Source organism: Kryptolebias marmoratus, linkage group LG21 (genome assembly GCF_001649575.2).
Source record: "Kryptolebias marmoratus isolate JLee-2015 linkage group LG21, ASM164957v2, whole genome shotgun sequence".
In the NCBI taxonomy this organism is placed as follows: Eukaryota; Metazoa; Chordata; class Actinopteri; order Cyprinodontiformes; family Rivulidae; genus Kryptolebias; species Kryptolebias marmoratus.
Genome location: NC_051450.1, coordinates 14,810,203 through 14,825,487, shown reverse-complemented (window position 1 = coordinate 14,825,487; position 15,285 = coordinate 14,810,203). Strand labels below are relative to the sequence as shown.

Here is a 15,285-nt window from a genome sequence, read left to right as displayed (position 1 = left end):
TGAAATGCTTGAGGACTGCCATGCTATTACACTGAAACACTGATGCCTGTCAGCTTCCATGTCGCAGAGGTGTTGTTTTCTTTATATACAGGAAACTAAACATTACAAAAACATAGAATAAAAAGAAGACAAGTCCGTCCAGCTGCTTTGATTTTCCCCTTTAATCCGGATAGAATGATATCACAGTTCAGTGGCTGACTTATTAGTTGATGAAAGCTACAAAAACAAGGTTTTAGATTCTTTTTTTCATACTTTGTGACAATGTCTTAAAGCAATAGTCTAAATCTTTTGAAGTGGGATTGTATGGAAAGGTTATGACCAATTGTTATCCTACCTGTTGTAGATAGCTCTTTATACAACTTCAGATTAGAGAAATTAAGTTTCATTCTGCCTGAACTGCTGAGCGAACAAGACCAAAATGGACTGCTGCCATCTTTAAAGAACTCTGAAAGTTTCATAGCAGCTCATACAAATGCTATTTTATGTTAGCTTTCGGAGGGCACAGTTGCTCTCGTAGATTTTTATGGTTATTTGCAAGCACAAAGAGCAGCAGCGGCAGCTAGCTGTAGCTCTTCTGGTGCAGCCCGAGGCACCTTGGGTAGGAAAACCATCCAAGTTTTGCTGGAAAGAGCGTGCATTGCAAACCTGATGGCAATGTAAAGGTTTATAAAATAGTGATTGTATGAATGTGTAAAATTTCTGATTGAGATGTTTTAATAAATCAGTAATTTAACTAAAGGCTAGTCAGAGCAGGTAACTTTAACTTCATATATCTTTACATTAACATCAGTTCCGCAGTAGAGGGTTATTCTGTTTTTTCTGCGCATTTTATTCAAAACATTTCTTTAATTGGGTGCCTTTTTTAACAAACTAAACATCTAAAACGACTCCTTGCTGCCATGTAGAGACTTGAGGAGACACCTTGATCAGTGGATCACAATAAATAATAAAACTTTGATAATTAGGCTTACTACTCAGTAGTGTGTAGTAGTTTTTATGAAATACAAAGATTACAATCTGCTAATCAGATTAGGGAATAATCATAGCCTTTAATATATTTTAGTTTAAGTCCTAAAGTGTTGTTTTGGAGCTTAATAGAAGCTGATTGAACACAGCAGTGATAACTTTTGGTCATTTTTTTTATATCATTGTCTGGCTGCTGGCTGTGGTTTGGTATATTTAGTTCACAAACTGTAAAGTGGTATTTTCAGCGTCTAACTTTTTTTTTAAGGACGCTGTGAAGATATAAATAAAACTGGGTTTTACTGATGGTGCATTTCTTTCAAGTCAAAATCACTATTTGTCAATCATTTCATCTCTTCATTTATTTATTGATTCTTTTTTCTTCTTTAAATCTGCTTCAGTTCATCAGATCAGTTGACAAAGTCAACACTGACTTGAACTGCTTCAGGTTTAATTTGGGACTCAACTGAATGACAGATTCATTTGAAATGATCCCAAAACGTCAGCAGGAATCTGTGGCTTTCGTTTCTTTTTCCGATCAGGAGAGGGTGCAGCGTCCGCGTTACAACCTCTGGCCTTCATCGCCCCTGCAGCTCGGCGCTGACAAAAGAAATAATGTGCAGATATTTGGACATCTGTTGAGTGGGTGAACACTAAGACCAGAAAAATTTAACATTGATAACCTCCAGAGGATTAATAAGCCGCACTCTGAAGTAAATTCTTTGCACAGCTTGCTGGTATCACACATATTCATGCATCTGATAACCTGAACTTTATACACACACGCACACACACACTATCTCTCCCCGCTCTGCCAATTGTATTTTTACACCAGCTGAAGTCATGTGGAATTGAGGTTAAAGCTTCAGAGACGAGTGGGATCCTCAGCTGAGGTTTCTGTCGACTGACCCACATATAGCAGTAAGAGATTTAGTCGTGTATGAGCGGTTCTGTTTTAAAGCTTCAGAGACGGGGATGGAGGCCGATCCCACATTGTTCTTTGTTTTCCGCCTTTATTCGGTTGAAATTGTGTGGAAACCCGATCTTCACGCATCGCGACTCCTGTGTAGCCCCGTCTCTCGAAAGGCTTGGCATTGAGACCTAAAATTTACATCCAGCACCGAAATAAAGGATGCGGTTTTTGCTCCACGCTTAAAACGACAAGTTAAAAGCAAGATTGTAATATTTAACTCGAGTTCAAAACATTAACTCCAAATTCATTTTCAGTGAACCGTTAAAACAGAAGTTTACTATTAACTATTAAAGGCAGCTGAAGTTGGTTTTTTTTTTTGAGCTTGTTGCTCTTTTTTTTTGGCCTTGTGACAGTGTTTGTGAAAAAGCAAGATCTGTGGCACAACCTCCTTGTTTGGGGTGGATATACTTTGTTTCTACATAGCACAGATTCCTTGCAGCCTCTAATCTGCTGACTGACACTTATTTACTCTTTTACATTGATCTTTTCACACAAAATGCTCACTTGTAGTCATATTTTTTTATATATGCTCAAGTCATATATATATATATATATATATATTATTATTTTAGATAATTACATTGTGGAATACACAGCACTGTGCAAAACTTTTAAATTACCCGTAATTTCTTTACACTTTGCTTGAAAGGAGATACTTTCTTGTTATCTTTTGAAAAGGTTTATATTGAAACTTCTTGCTGAAGGACTGATTGATTCGCGTTATCGAATTTCTTTAAAAGCCTTTTATTGACCAGTTCGTTTAGATGCGGTGCGATGAAGCAGGTAAACACCTCAAACGTGCAGGATGGTGGCCCTTGAGGACCAGTGTTTCACACTTCTTAGAATCCTGGGGCTGAAATACTACAGAGTGGGCCATTTATAAGGATACACCTTAATAAAATGGGAATGGTTGGTGATTTTAACTTCCTGTTTGTGGCACATTAGTATATGGGAGGGGGAAACTTTTTCAAGATGGGTGGATGGATGGAAGATCCCACTCTTCACACACTGATAGCAACATCGCAGGAGAAATGCTCGCACACGCTTCCAGTATCTGTAGTTTCAGGTGCTGCACATCTCGTATCTTCACAGCACAGACAATCGCCTTCAGATGACCCCAAAGTTAAAAGTCTAAGGGAGTCTGATCGGGAGACCTTGGGGGGCATTCAACTGGCTCACGATGACCAATCCACTTTCCAGGAAGTGGAAGTGGGAGAAAATGGTTGCATTGACAATCCAACACAATGGGCAGCACTTTAAACACATTTTATAAGTGGTCAGAAACTTATAAATAACTCATAAAAGAATAAAGTTATGTTAAAACCAAGGACACCCTTGTTTTCCTTGTGAAATTCCCAATAATTTGGATGTGTCACATGACCCTCTTCCCAATGGAAAAAACAAAAGTTGGATCCAAAATGGCCGACTTCAAAATGGCCGCCATGATCACCACCCATCTTGAAAAGTTTCCCCCCTCTTATATACTAATGTGCCATAAACAGGAAGTTCATATCACCAACCATTCCCATTTTATTCAGGTGTATCCATATAAATGGCCCACTCTGTGTAAAACAGCCGAAGTCTAAAGAAACGTTCAAAGACTTTCAAAAAGCCCGAAGTTCTGCTGATCAAGGCCCCTTCAGAAAATTACAAAAACATCTGGCTCCCTGGAAGCAGAACATGACGAAAGGAGGGATGACTTCACATTTTTGCACAGTGCTGTAAGTTACTATGAACAATCTGGTGATTTCCTGATTTTTGTCTGACCCTCCCTCTTTGGCGCTTTGGCTTCTTTGTTATGCAAACTCACATTTGTTTAAGCCAGCGCAACACGGACCACGGCACGGCACGGCAATCACAACTTCATATGTCGGGTTTCAGTCTGCACGCTTTCAACAGTAGCTCCAAATTCTTTGATTTTGGATCAAACCTGGTTTAATAGAAATGAGAACACTGATTACCTGTGGCAAGTCTTATCAATTATATTCACAAAACCAAAAAAGAAAAACCCTGAACTCCCTATCCAGACAGCCGCAGCTGCTTTTAAGACAGTTTCTGATTGGATGAAGGTTTTTTTTTTCCTCTTAAATAAAGTTTTAATATTATCAGTTATGAGAAACAGATACTTTATAATAGTACTTTAGTTTTAGTATTTATAGGTCAAAGACTACATGTTCTGCACAAAGTAGGGACAGATTGAATTAAGTCAGCTCTCCTAATGTGATTTATATCTAAAACATCTAAACCAAATGTTATTATCACCACCTGCCAAAGGCTAATGGATGATAATGTTTTTACCCATGTGTGTGGATGTGTTTGTCTGTCATGTTAGCAAAATGTCTGATGAGCTCTCAGAAAGTAATTATCTAGAGCTGATTATCTTTCAGAACCAACCGCATTCAAGATGGTCAGCAGAGCCAAAGAAGCAATGCAAGACCTTTATTTTTTCTTTAAAAATAGTCAAATATTTCTTGTATTTTGTTGTTTTTTTTTCCTGTGGTTAGCTGAAACTTGCACACAGTTCTGTAAATGTGCCGTTCATGGTGTCAGAGTTCATTCTACATCCTGTTTAGCTGAGTGTCCACACTCAAGTAGGGTCTTAATGTGTCCCTCACGAGAACGAGCGACCCCGCTGGGGGTTTGGGAGGCAGAAACTCCAAGGATGATTTACATCTTCCCTCCAAGCGGAAAGATTCAAACGCATTCCCCGCAAAACTCTGACTTCCTGTCTTCAACGTCAGACGCTGCTTTCCCATGTCCGTTTTTCTTTGTCCTTTTTGTCCAAGCAGCAAAAGAAGATAACACACAGAGCGGGTCTGGGACAAGAGAAGAGTGCTGTCATTTCCTTCATGCTGCTTTTTAAGTTTTGTTTTTTTTTTTCTTTGGAAAGTGAAACCTCCTTCCTAATATTTAACTAGAGCTGTTTTCATCTTTTAAGAAATTTGTATTGCAGTGAAATTAGATTATTTTTCCTGTCTGTGAGCCTAATTAAATATTGTAAATGAGTGTGAAGTAGTTTCTGCAGAGAAACAAGAACACGCGTGTTTGCTCATACACATTTATTTCATCGGCTGAGGCAGAAAATGCTTTCCCTTCCTCTTTTTCATCGGGCATAATGGAGGTGTTAACTTCCAATGAGGTGTTTATGAGTGCTTTCTGCATTCAAACTATTCCTGCCGCCTCGAATCCCTTTATAATTGTGTCTGACAAGATTATAATTTATATATTATGAGGTTTTGGGGTAAAATCACAATAACTGTGTCTGTTTTCGAAACAGAAGTCGATAAGCTCTGTGCAGTGATGTGCTGAAATGAGTCAAGGAATATCTGAGTCACAGCTGAGCTTCAAGCAAAGACATTCGGGATTCGGCACATGGAGTTCTATCTTTTGTTTTGGACAGTGATAACAAGAACGGATGGTGCCACAGTTCAATCTTTATAATCTAGCTTATCAAGTTTCGTTCATTGTGTATTTCTTTCTCACTGGACTTCACTGTATGGGATGTGATTTCCCCACAGAATGGCAAGCTCAGTCCTTTTTTTTTTTGTTTGTTTGTTTTGGGGAGGCAACTGGGACATGGGAGGATCACATATTTCTGTGTCAGCTCAGCTATCAAATATAGTCCCTTATTTCCTGGAGCAGATATGAATTTATGCAAAAGTGGTCTGTCTTTCCACCTCTCTTGCACTTTCTTTCCTCCCCCGATGTGTTGCCTTCACTGCAGCTGTCCGATTTTTTTACTCATTTATTAAATCGGGCTTGCTTGTTTTGCACTGGCAGGGATAGTTCAGATTTGAAGTGGGGTTCAGTGGCAAAGCTGTGAACAGTTAATATCTTACCTGCACTTTGAACAACCTCAGTTTGGAGAAACAGGGTTTAATTCTGACTAGAGCTAAGAGTTCATCCAAGACCAAAATAATTCACTGCAAAAGCTCCAATTTTATGAAATCTACAGCAGTTTAGATAATCGTTCATAACCTTTTCACAGAATCCCACTTTCAAACATCCGAGCTGTGGCTTAATTGATAATCGCTGAACTGAAAATGAATGATACAGAGCCCGTAACTGTAGAAGCGAGGCTGTGAGATGAGACTGACTGCAGAATATTTCCCACAAGTCACAAAGCAGACTGTTGTTCTCCACACAAACACCCCCTGCTTTGTCGTCTCTTTGTTGCTCTCTTGTGCTGACAATGAGAGAGAATCCTGCTTTCTTTTAGCCTCTTTTACGTCTTTTCCTCCGAGTCAATCTTTCGCATTCGCCGGCTTTTCTGCGACCCATTCTGCCGTTGTCAAGTCAGCAGATTATCCTCCATCATGCTCCAAGAAACTGGCCTCTTCTCAGTCTATTCCCTTTGCTATAGCGTCCTGTTTTTTTTTTTTTTTTTTTCACACCTTGCCTGGCGTTTTTTTCCCCTCTTTTCTATCAGCCTGGTGACAGAACCTGTCGAAAATGGAGGCTATCCCGCCAGCTGAAGGTGGGCCGCTTGAGCCTGTCACAGCCTGCCACATCCCGAAGCAATTTGCCCAGCAACAAAACAACCAGCTCTGGCACTGACCCAGAAAATCTGCCCTCAAAAATGACAGATCTTCTGCAACTATTTACCAAAATTGCGGCGCAATTTAGCAACAATTTCGAGCCTTTTCGGACCGTTCTGCCGGAAAGAAGAATAGAGCCGCGCGATAGACAAGGGATGAATCGAGGAGAGGGGAGATTATGGTGGGAGAGAAGATATAAAATTAAAAGGGTGTGTGATAAAAGCAGGAAGAGTGATCTGAGAGGTGGAAATGGATTTGGAGAAAATAAAAATGGAGCTGAATTAACATACAGAGCCAGTGTTGGAAGACGGTGATAAAATGGGACAGGGAATGGATGATTTTTTTTTTGAAAAATAGAATTTTAAATGGTTTTTTAAAATATATATTCAACAAGATGTCAGGAGAAAAAACAGGAAGCTCTGTGAAGTGATTAAATAAAGAGACAAGGACAGATAGTAAAAACTACTACTACAAAAAAGAGAACCTTGGTAATTGATGGTTTGTGGAAATATGCTTTAAACTTAAGCTCAAATAAATAACAAAAGCCAGTCAAGTTTAGGGTTTCTGTGTTTGCATAGCACAAAACAGGCTAAGAAACGGAAGGAAAATTGACATTCGAGATGCAAAACAAGAGGAGGAACAATGATATGAGGGGGAGAAACTGAAGCAAAGTCAAGATAAGCAAAAGATGTTGGATTGTGGAGAGAAATCGGCCAAGGCAAAACTCTGACCAGATGCTGATGAGACTGTGTAGGGTTGGTACTGCAACAAGGCCTCGGTTTAAAAGGAACCACAAGCCTTTTGTGTCAACAGTTGCAAAACACTCAGTGACAGATAGCATTAGGATTTCTCAAACAAAACACTGGATTTAACTGCTGATTTGTAAGAACATGCCTTCTCTGCCTTTTCCTTCTGTTTGTGCTTTGTGAGACATTTCACACCAAAAAAACAACAACAACAAAAAAAAAAACAATGGCTGTGCTCCTGCTTGTTTGTTTGGGTTTTTGCAGTTGCAATTGATTTCGATTGGAGGCTCCTTAGAAACTGCTTCGCTGCTTTGTCTCCGTCGGGCCGCCGCCTCCCAGCTCGGCTGCCTCCTAAGAGTCCCGCACCTCGACAGGAGAACCACGGCAGCCGTGTAGCGCATCAGGCACAGTTGCGGCGCCGTTTTTTTGTCAAATGTTTTCCCCGGCTGACATTTTCTCGGCGTGATGTCGAAGACGGGGCCTGATTTTGATGAAAGTGTCTGAAAAGGTCAAGTTCACATCGAGCCGCGTAAAAAGCCGACTTTCAGCCTGCAGTCCCGAGCTCCATATTTTAAAAGACTGACTTTCCAAACGGAGTCCATCCCGTCGGGATTTGACCTTTTTATTGTTTTATTCTAACAAGTCAGAGTTTAACTGTACACTTCTCTTTTTAACGGCAGAGTGGAGGAAGAGGAGGCAGACGAGGATCCTCAAGAAGTTCCCTTTGAGGTAAAAAGAAGGATGAATCTTTAATTTAATAGCCATGATGTTTGGACTATTACATATTTGTACGCTGGAACTTGAACCTAACTCCTGTCAGTACGTAGTATAATGTGCTTCACTAATGGCAATTTCTTTTAAAAATGACTTTGGATGCAGCTTTAAGAGAAAAACATGTCAAAAATGCAGACATAAAATGTGGTTAGGAGATTAGAAGGGAAGCTTTAATAAAGTTAAATGAACATAAAGCTGGAAGATGCAACATTTTTTAGATAGAAAAATTGGAGTTGTCCAGAGATTTGTTAATAATCACCTATAATAGATGTTTCCTCTTAGTGAAGTATTTAAAGATAAAGAAGACAAAGCAGTCATGTTTGCTGTTCAGCTGGTGCACTTCCACAATTTATTATTTATTAAGTTACAATAGTAGCCACGATGTGGAAGAAAAACATATTTTAAACATGATTTATACAGTGTAAATATAAAATAGATGAAACTTTACTTGGTTAAGAACTGTCGACATTACCACAGATAGTGTTTAGAGGTGGCACTACTTCACTTCCTGAGTCTAAGCACCGATACAAATTACTTTTCTTTATATTTGCACATACAGTACCCAGCATTACAAAGATTTCTCATTCCGTATCATACGAACTTTCAGAGTCACAGAATATGTTTAGCTCCTTTAATCCTGTTTCTGCTCTTTATTTTTTTTTTATACCACCTAATATCAAAGCGAAGAGACGTTCAAGAGGAAGAAATGCACCTCCGCTTCTTTCCAAGTGACGATCTATAGCACGTCGTTGTCGGCACATCTGAGGGGGATTTGTGTGACTGTGTGTGTGTGTGTGTGTGTGTCACCCTTACACACCCCTGCCATTCTTCACCGTCACTGCAGCCGAGCAGCTCCTCTCTCTTTCCCCTGACATGACTCTTACCTGAATGTTCCCAATCGGAGGAAGTTTGTGAATCTCTTCAGCTACGAGTGGATAAATAGTTAACAAAAGCTGGCTCTTCGTTATGTGAATGGTTCAATGTAACCTTGCCCCGATGCGCGTCTACTCTGGGACATTTGAGGGCTGTGGTCTTACTCTAGCAGAAATGAGTCTCTCGGCAGTTTATCAGATCAGGAACTTCCTATATGAGTGCAAGCAGAGATCGTTAGATATGGTCCCACAGGCTTCACAGGGGAGCAGCTTTTCACTGTTTCCCTCAGCCAATTCAAAGGGTCTTTGTATGACAAAAACTAATATGAGTTCTCTTGTGGTCTACAGGATGATCAAGGGATGCCAGATGCAACACGGGGCCTGTGGCACTGCCTGGATCACCAGTATCCTTTCACTGCTTTGAACTTGTGAATAAAAATACCTAAAACCATGTACTGCAAAGACACACACTTAGGTTTTAGGTTTGTTGAAGCTGATATATGACCTGTACATAATAGTTTATTAAAATCAGTTCTTTGCATCTTTATTCCCCTTAGATATTGGTTTATTTTCAAATGTGTGGGCTTCAGTCCTAATAATGCTGGCTCAAATGGCACTTCAGGGAGCGTTCACCTTCAGTTTTAGAGCCAAACATAAAACCGGGCGATAAAATCAGCCTCGGCTCACATCGCAGTTCATCATTTCAACACAACAAGTTCCGCCTACCAGCACCGCTAAGGTTAACCAAAGTGTAAATCCACAAGTGCTGTTTGTAACCCTTGTGCTAATCAGGACCAGGAGTTTGGAGTATCTGTGCTAAACCAAGTGAGAGTTGCAGTTTTATCGTTGTATACTGAGGAGGACTTCAACATTAGGCAAAGATCAGCATTTGCTTTGGGCCCTAAAATGACTAAACCCTCCCACAATTATATACACATGTGAAAGTGGCCATAATTTACTGCAGCACTTTATGGTGCAAATGGAATGCTTTTAAAAACTGAAACATGAATTGTTTATTAAAATTTCTCGTTACTGGAGATATGAATTCAAACCATTTATCATGAAACTGGTGCTTTCTGCTTTGTGGTTCATCCCGTGCCTCTTGAACTTCTCTAGATTTCATCTCTGGCTAATGGAGTTAAAGTTACACCCCTTTTCTTTTAAGGTATCACAGATTTATATAACAAGGCAGGAAAGATTTGTTCATAAAACTCTGATTCTCAAACCGCAGATGTTTGGATCGCATTTCCAAGCTCTGATTCCTTTGTGAAAATCGGGGACCATTTAAGTGAGACAACTGTTGGTTGGCACTCCATCAATCAGACTTTCATGGCAGGATGACCAGACAGAAGCAACTTTTGACTGAAGGACTCAGTGACCTACTAAGAATACGACATAAAGACGAAGAAATAAAACTGGATTTTGACTCTCGGACCAAAATGAGCTGAAACTGTAAGATCAGCTGGTTGTACTAAACCAGTCGGGGCCTTTCAGCTGATTTTCATGAGGTCTGCATCGAGTTTAGGATAATCTAATTTTATTATTTACTGGCCTCATGACTTGGCCTGGTGTTTAGTAGGAAACGGATCGTTTTACTCTGTAGACTACCGCCTACGAAACGACAAGATGCTGGTTTCTGAATAAACATCCGAGCATTCAGACGACTCATTTGTGTGCGTGGTGTGTTGGCAATTAAAGTTTTTATTTTTTTGTGCGTTTAAAGTGAACTGAATGAGGGAAGATTATGTTTTATATGAGACAGTGTTGTTAAATCATAATCATGGACCATCAGAGGTCCGACACCAGAACAAGATCCAAACGTCTTGTGTCGCTTTTTGCTCTGATTTACATTGCTTTATATGTTCCATTTCCTGGCATCAGTTCAAATCTTTTACTGGTTATTTTTGCTTATTATTATTCAGCAATTTTGTGCCTATTTTGCATCGCTTTGATTATGGACTGGATCTCTGTAGAGTTTCTTGTTGTTGTGCCTTTCTACGCAGCCATTTCACATCTGACAAAAGCCTTTTTTGTGTAGAAAAGTCTTGATCAATAATTCTCCGGGTTTTCATAAGTTTGTTTTGTTTTTAATCTTGGCTGCTCTTTTAATTGTTTTCAGTTCATTGCTTGTGCCTGACTAATTAGTAAAAAAAATGTTTGTTTGATTAACTGGTTTCGGCTACTTAACAAAATATATGAATCTTTCTAACAGAAAGGCATTTAAACCAAGTAAGACTAGTTTAAGGTCACTATGGAACAGATAACTTATCAGATGACCAGTTCAAATTATATTTTATCTCATCTTACTAGCAGCCTGTTGTAAAAAAAAGACTTCCTGTTTCTTGTGTTGAATTTATAGTAAATATCAAAGATATGTCAGTTTAATAGAAATAAAATAGTGTTTTTCACCAAGAATATAATCTTCAAAAAGCTAAAACCTGCCAAATACTCATATGGTTTGTGTCATAATAAGAAGAAACCACCTTGAAACAAAAGTATTTGTAAAATATCTCCTTAAAACAAAAAAGCAAAATCGGCAAAAGATTCTACACAGGACCTGCGACGTAATTCATCTTTCTGTTTATTCATCTGCTGATGTCAGTTGTAGTTGATAGCCGTTTGGAAATCCCCTTGTTTTAATTTATAAATTTAATATTGCATCGATGAAACTCGTGTTTTGTTTTTGCAACTTGCAGGAAAATCTGGATGGCTCTCTGTGACAGCAGTGCCTCAAGATCTTATTGAAATGGGAGTTTTTTGGGGGGGGCGGGGTTTGTTATGTGTAGACTCAACACTGTTTTTTATGTTTGAATGACTCATAAGTCTGTTATGATTTGATAAACAAAAACATATTCCTCTAAAATGGCAGAAAGAAGCTGAAAAATTAGCTAAAAAGCAGGTCATGTGTTTAAAGAAATGAGAGGTCAGTCAGTATTTTGCACAATACTGTTGTTGTGTTTGTTTCTGTCGTGCCCAAATGTCTAACAGTATGAAGCCGATATTTCACAAAACTGTGCCGTCACATTGTTTCTTTCTGTACTCGCACGTCTCCATGTTCCTGCCACTGACATGCTTCCTCACAACGTGACATTATCTCACTTTGAATTTTTCGCAGGACGGCGTGAAACAGATCCACCGTGCCTGCCAAGTTTTGCAGAAACACACTTTATATTACAGCTGAAGCTCATCATCGACACTTATTACAAAGCGGCTCGTATTTATAGCCTCTTTTTTTTTTCTTTTTTTTAAATGTTTTTATGAATTATTTATAACAGGATGGTAACTATTTCCATAATGAATGTGAGCATTATATTTTCTTTGAGGATGAGTGAAATGGCTTTTAATCAAGCTTTGTTTGAACTCATGCTGCTGAACCACAGAGTGCAGAAAAGTAATTGTGGCTGAAAGATATGACTGATTATGACATCTTATTCCTGGTGCGTTTCTTGTACCTGACATGGTTTATAATTAGTTATGCAACCTCTAAGAATATAGACTAACTTTTTCTAGAGCAAGCCTTTAGTTGTATTGATTGCTAATTAAGTGCAAAACAGAAAGTTTCTATGCAGAAGCATCCCACATCTGTTGAAACCTTGAAGGTGGTTTTGGAAAGTTTTTGATGTCATCTAGGAGGGTTAATGCTACCGAGAGTTAAGAGCTATGCAAAGTGTTATCTGCCTACACGAACAAGCGGAAACATGTCATAATGGGAGCGCTGCCACCATTCATTTTGACGTTTCCTCTCATTGCAACACATCGCTGAAATATCTGTAACCAGCCTGAGTAACTACACAACCTGTGGCTGTAGTTAAAAGCCTCCTAAATGGGTTAATTTGCGCCCATGTCAGAGCTTGTTTTTTTTTAAATGTATTATAATTTAAGTAAAATTCAGGGAGAGCAAAATTAAAAGCAAACCTTGTAAAAAGAATAAAAGCTCAGGCCTGACTGGTGCTTCTTATTGGTGGGCAGGGTGGGGCTTAAACACACACTATGAAGATGCTTTTTGAAGTGAACCGCTGAATCCTGCTTCCAGGTAGTTCGACCTCCGGTTTGGCTCACAGGTGTTCCATGCTACAGGCATACAGCTGTTTCCTCTCAGAGTTCCTTGTCGGCTTGGCTGCAGGGCTCATTAGAACGAGGGTTTTGCTTGTAAGCTTTCATTTTGACGGCGATCAAACCCTGTCTGATGTTTGGCGCTGAAGGCTTGGCTGCTGTAATTTTCTAGCGGCAGGAAGCAGATGTTTTTGTTTAAAATCCGGCATTCAGTATTACCATAGGCTTAGTTAGGATTGAAGGGGTTAAGAGCTCCCTGTATCTGTTGTATTACATCTTAAACCACAATAATAACAAAAAGTCTGAACTACATAAAGTGTAATAGCGAGAAGGAAAAACATATAAACAGATTATATTGTTTCGGATGTTTTAACCGTTCACTGTAAGTGGTGATAAGCATTGAATTTGTTTAGACTGAAGCTAACTCTTCTCTGAATTTCATCATTGTTCAGTTACGTCACTGCATTTTATTTTAGGACCATCAAAAATGAACAATGACGTGTCCTCTCCTTCCGTAGCAGAGACAAAATGAGACAGGAGGGACAAAATGGCTTTGTGTAGTTCGAAACAGATTTCATCATTTACAAAATAATAGCAGTGCTGTAATTTTAAATTCCACTAGTGTATTTCTATGATCTAGGCTAATTTGTTTGTTTTTACTCCATTTCTCTAATTGCACAGCTGATAGGTGAGCCCCAAATGTGCAGCGAAACAAGCATCTTTAAATGAACAGAGTGATAAAGAATAAAAACGACACAATCCAGATCCCCACACCATGACATGTGCAATGAACTAAAAAAATAAATAAATTAGGAGGGTCTTATTTCCAGTGTGTGATATTTCCCTTTCAGTCAACCCTGTAGGTATCTACAGCAACTTTAACTTAACTTATAGGTGTGCTTAGTTCTGGTTTATTCTTCTCCCAAAATAACGAAACAGTTCCCTCAGAGTGAGGCACGATCACAGTACAGAAATAAACGAATGAGTCAAACCTTATTAGGGATTGGAAAACATCAAACCGTGCACGGAGGCCTGATCTGAGGCTTGTTCTCACTCAGATGCACCATCAGCATCACTTGCAATATCAGTCCCTGCTTTGCATTTGAAAGAAACCTGTCTGAATTTGGATTTTTTTTTTTTAAAAAAAGAAACAGAAAGGAAAATCTTTGTCAGTGCGTCATCATTTCACAAATCTTTGGGAAACATGTCTGTAGGGTATGGATAGTTTTGGAGACCAAGAGACAACCAGAGACGCCAACAACTTCAGCTCAGACCTTTACGTAAATATACTTTTTGAAGTGCATTTATTTTCTCATAATTACTTTCTTGGTGGCAATCACTGGAAACACTCGACATATAATTGTGACAAACCTGAGGCAAGGCGTGACGCTTGCTGCCAGGGTGGCTGAAACAGCAGCTGGCGTTCTACCAGCACCATTTCTCTCTCACACACACACACACACCGGTGTGGAGAGGAAAGCAGCTGTAATGGTTATAATAGCCATCTTTGTCCAGAGGTTTTCCAGTTTGGGACAGGAGGACAAACATCTCACTCCTGCAAGGATGTGAATATTCGTCACTTTTTCCCACCTCTTTCCAGTCCCTGTGTCTCATTTGACACATGTATAAAGGTATTTATCCTGCTAGATTAATAGTGCTTCTAACCTCCTGATCAGTGTTAGACTTGGTGCCAAATTAGATTATTTCCTGTTTATCTTTATATTTCTGCACCTATGCCAGGGGATTGTGCTCTTGTACGCCACGTGTTACATCCTGTGTTATTCATTATACACTCCGAGGTACAAGGGTTGCTTTTATCCAGCAAGGAGAATGATTTTTCTCTTTTTCTCTTTAAAGGATACGTGAACAAAGTGCGAATCGTTGCAGAAAACGGGTTATTAATTTGAAAAAAATGCCACAACTTTCCCAGCTAAAAGCCAACGACTATGCTGCCACCTTTAAAGGCCTGTAGTAAAGAGGACACAGTCGAGTGTATAATGGAAAATGCTGTTAAACATGGCCTGATTAGAGATGTTTGAGAGTGTATAATAGGGTGTGATTTTAATTACAAAGTAGCCAGGAGCACGTTGATTTCATTCTCTGACTTTCACATAAGATCCCATTCTTATTCTTTCAACAAATTCAAAACCAGATAGCCTTATATTACCACTTAAACACATTTGGCAACTAATTGCGACCTTGCTGCTGATTTTAATCAAATGCTCAACTGACCTGATTTCCTGAAACAAGATAACAGCCCATTTTACTCTTTATTTGATGAGTAAATTAGTTTTGTGTTCATCTAACCTTCTTCCACTCAGCTTTTGTTCAGCATTTCCTCCTGGAATGGATCCCCCCCCCCCCCC

The 15,285-nt window shown here is 39.2% G+C and overlaps 1 protein-coding gene across 4 annotated transcripts in view; it reads left to right on the top strand.

Moving 5' to 3' along the window:
• Positions 1 to 15,285, top strand: part of LOC108230352 (sodium/hydrogen exchanger 9) — a 59,733-nt gene that overhangs the window by 41,955 nt on the left and 2,493 nt on the right. For all 4 annotated transcript variants that reach the window (XM_037973192.1, XM_037973191.1, XM_025003862.2 and 1 more), the window contains 2 exons: positions 7,901 to 7,949; positions 9,215 to 9,270. In XM_037973192.1, coding sequence (XP_037829120.1) covers positions 7,901 to 7,949; positions 9,215 to 9,270 — 105 coding nt within the window. The remainder of the gene's footprint in view (positions 1 to 7,900; positions 7,950 to 9,214; positions 9,271 to 15,285) is intronic.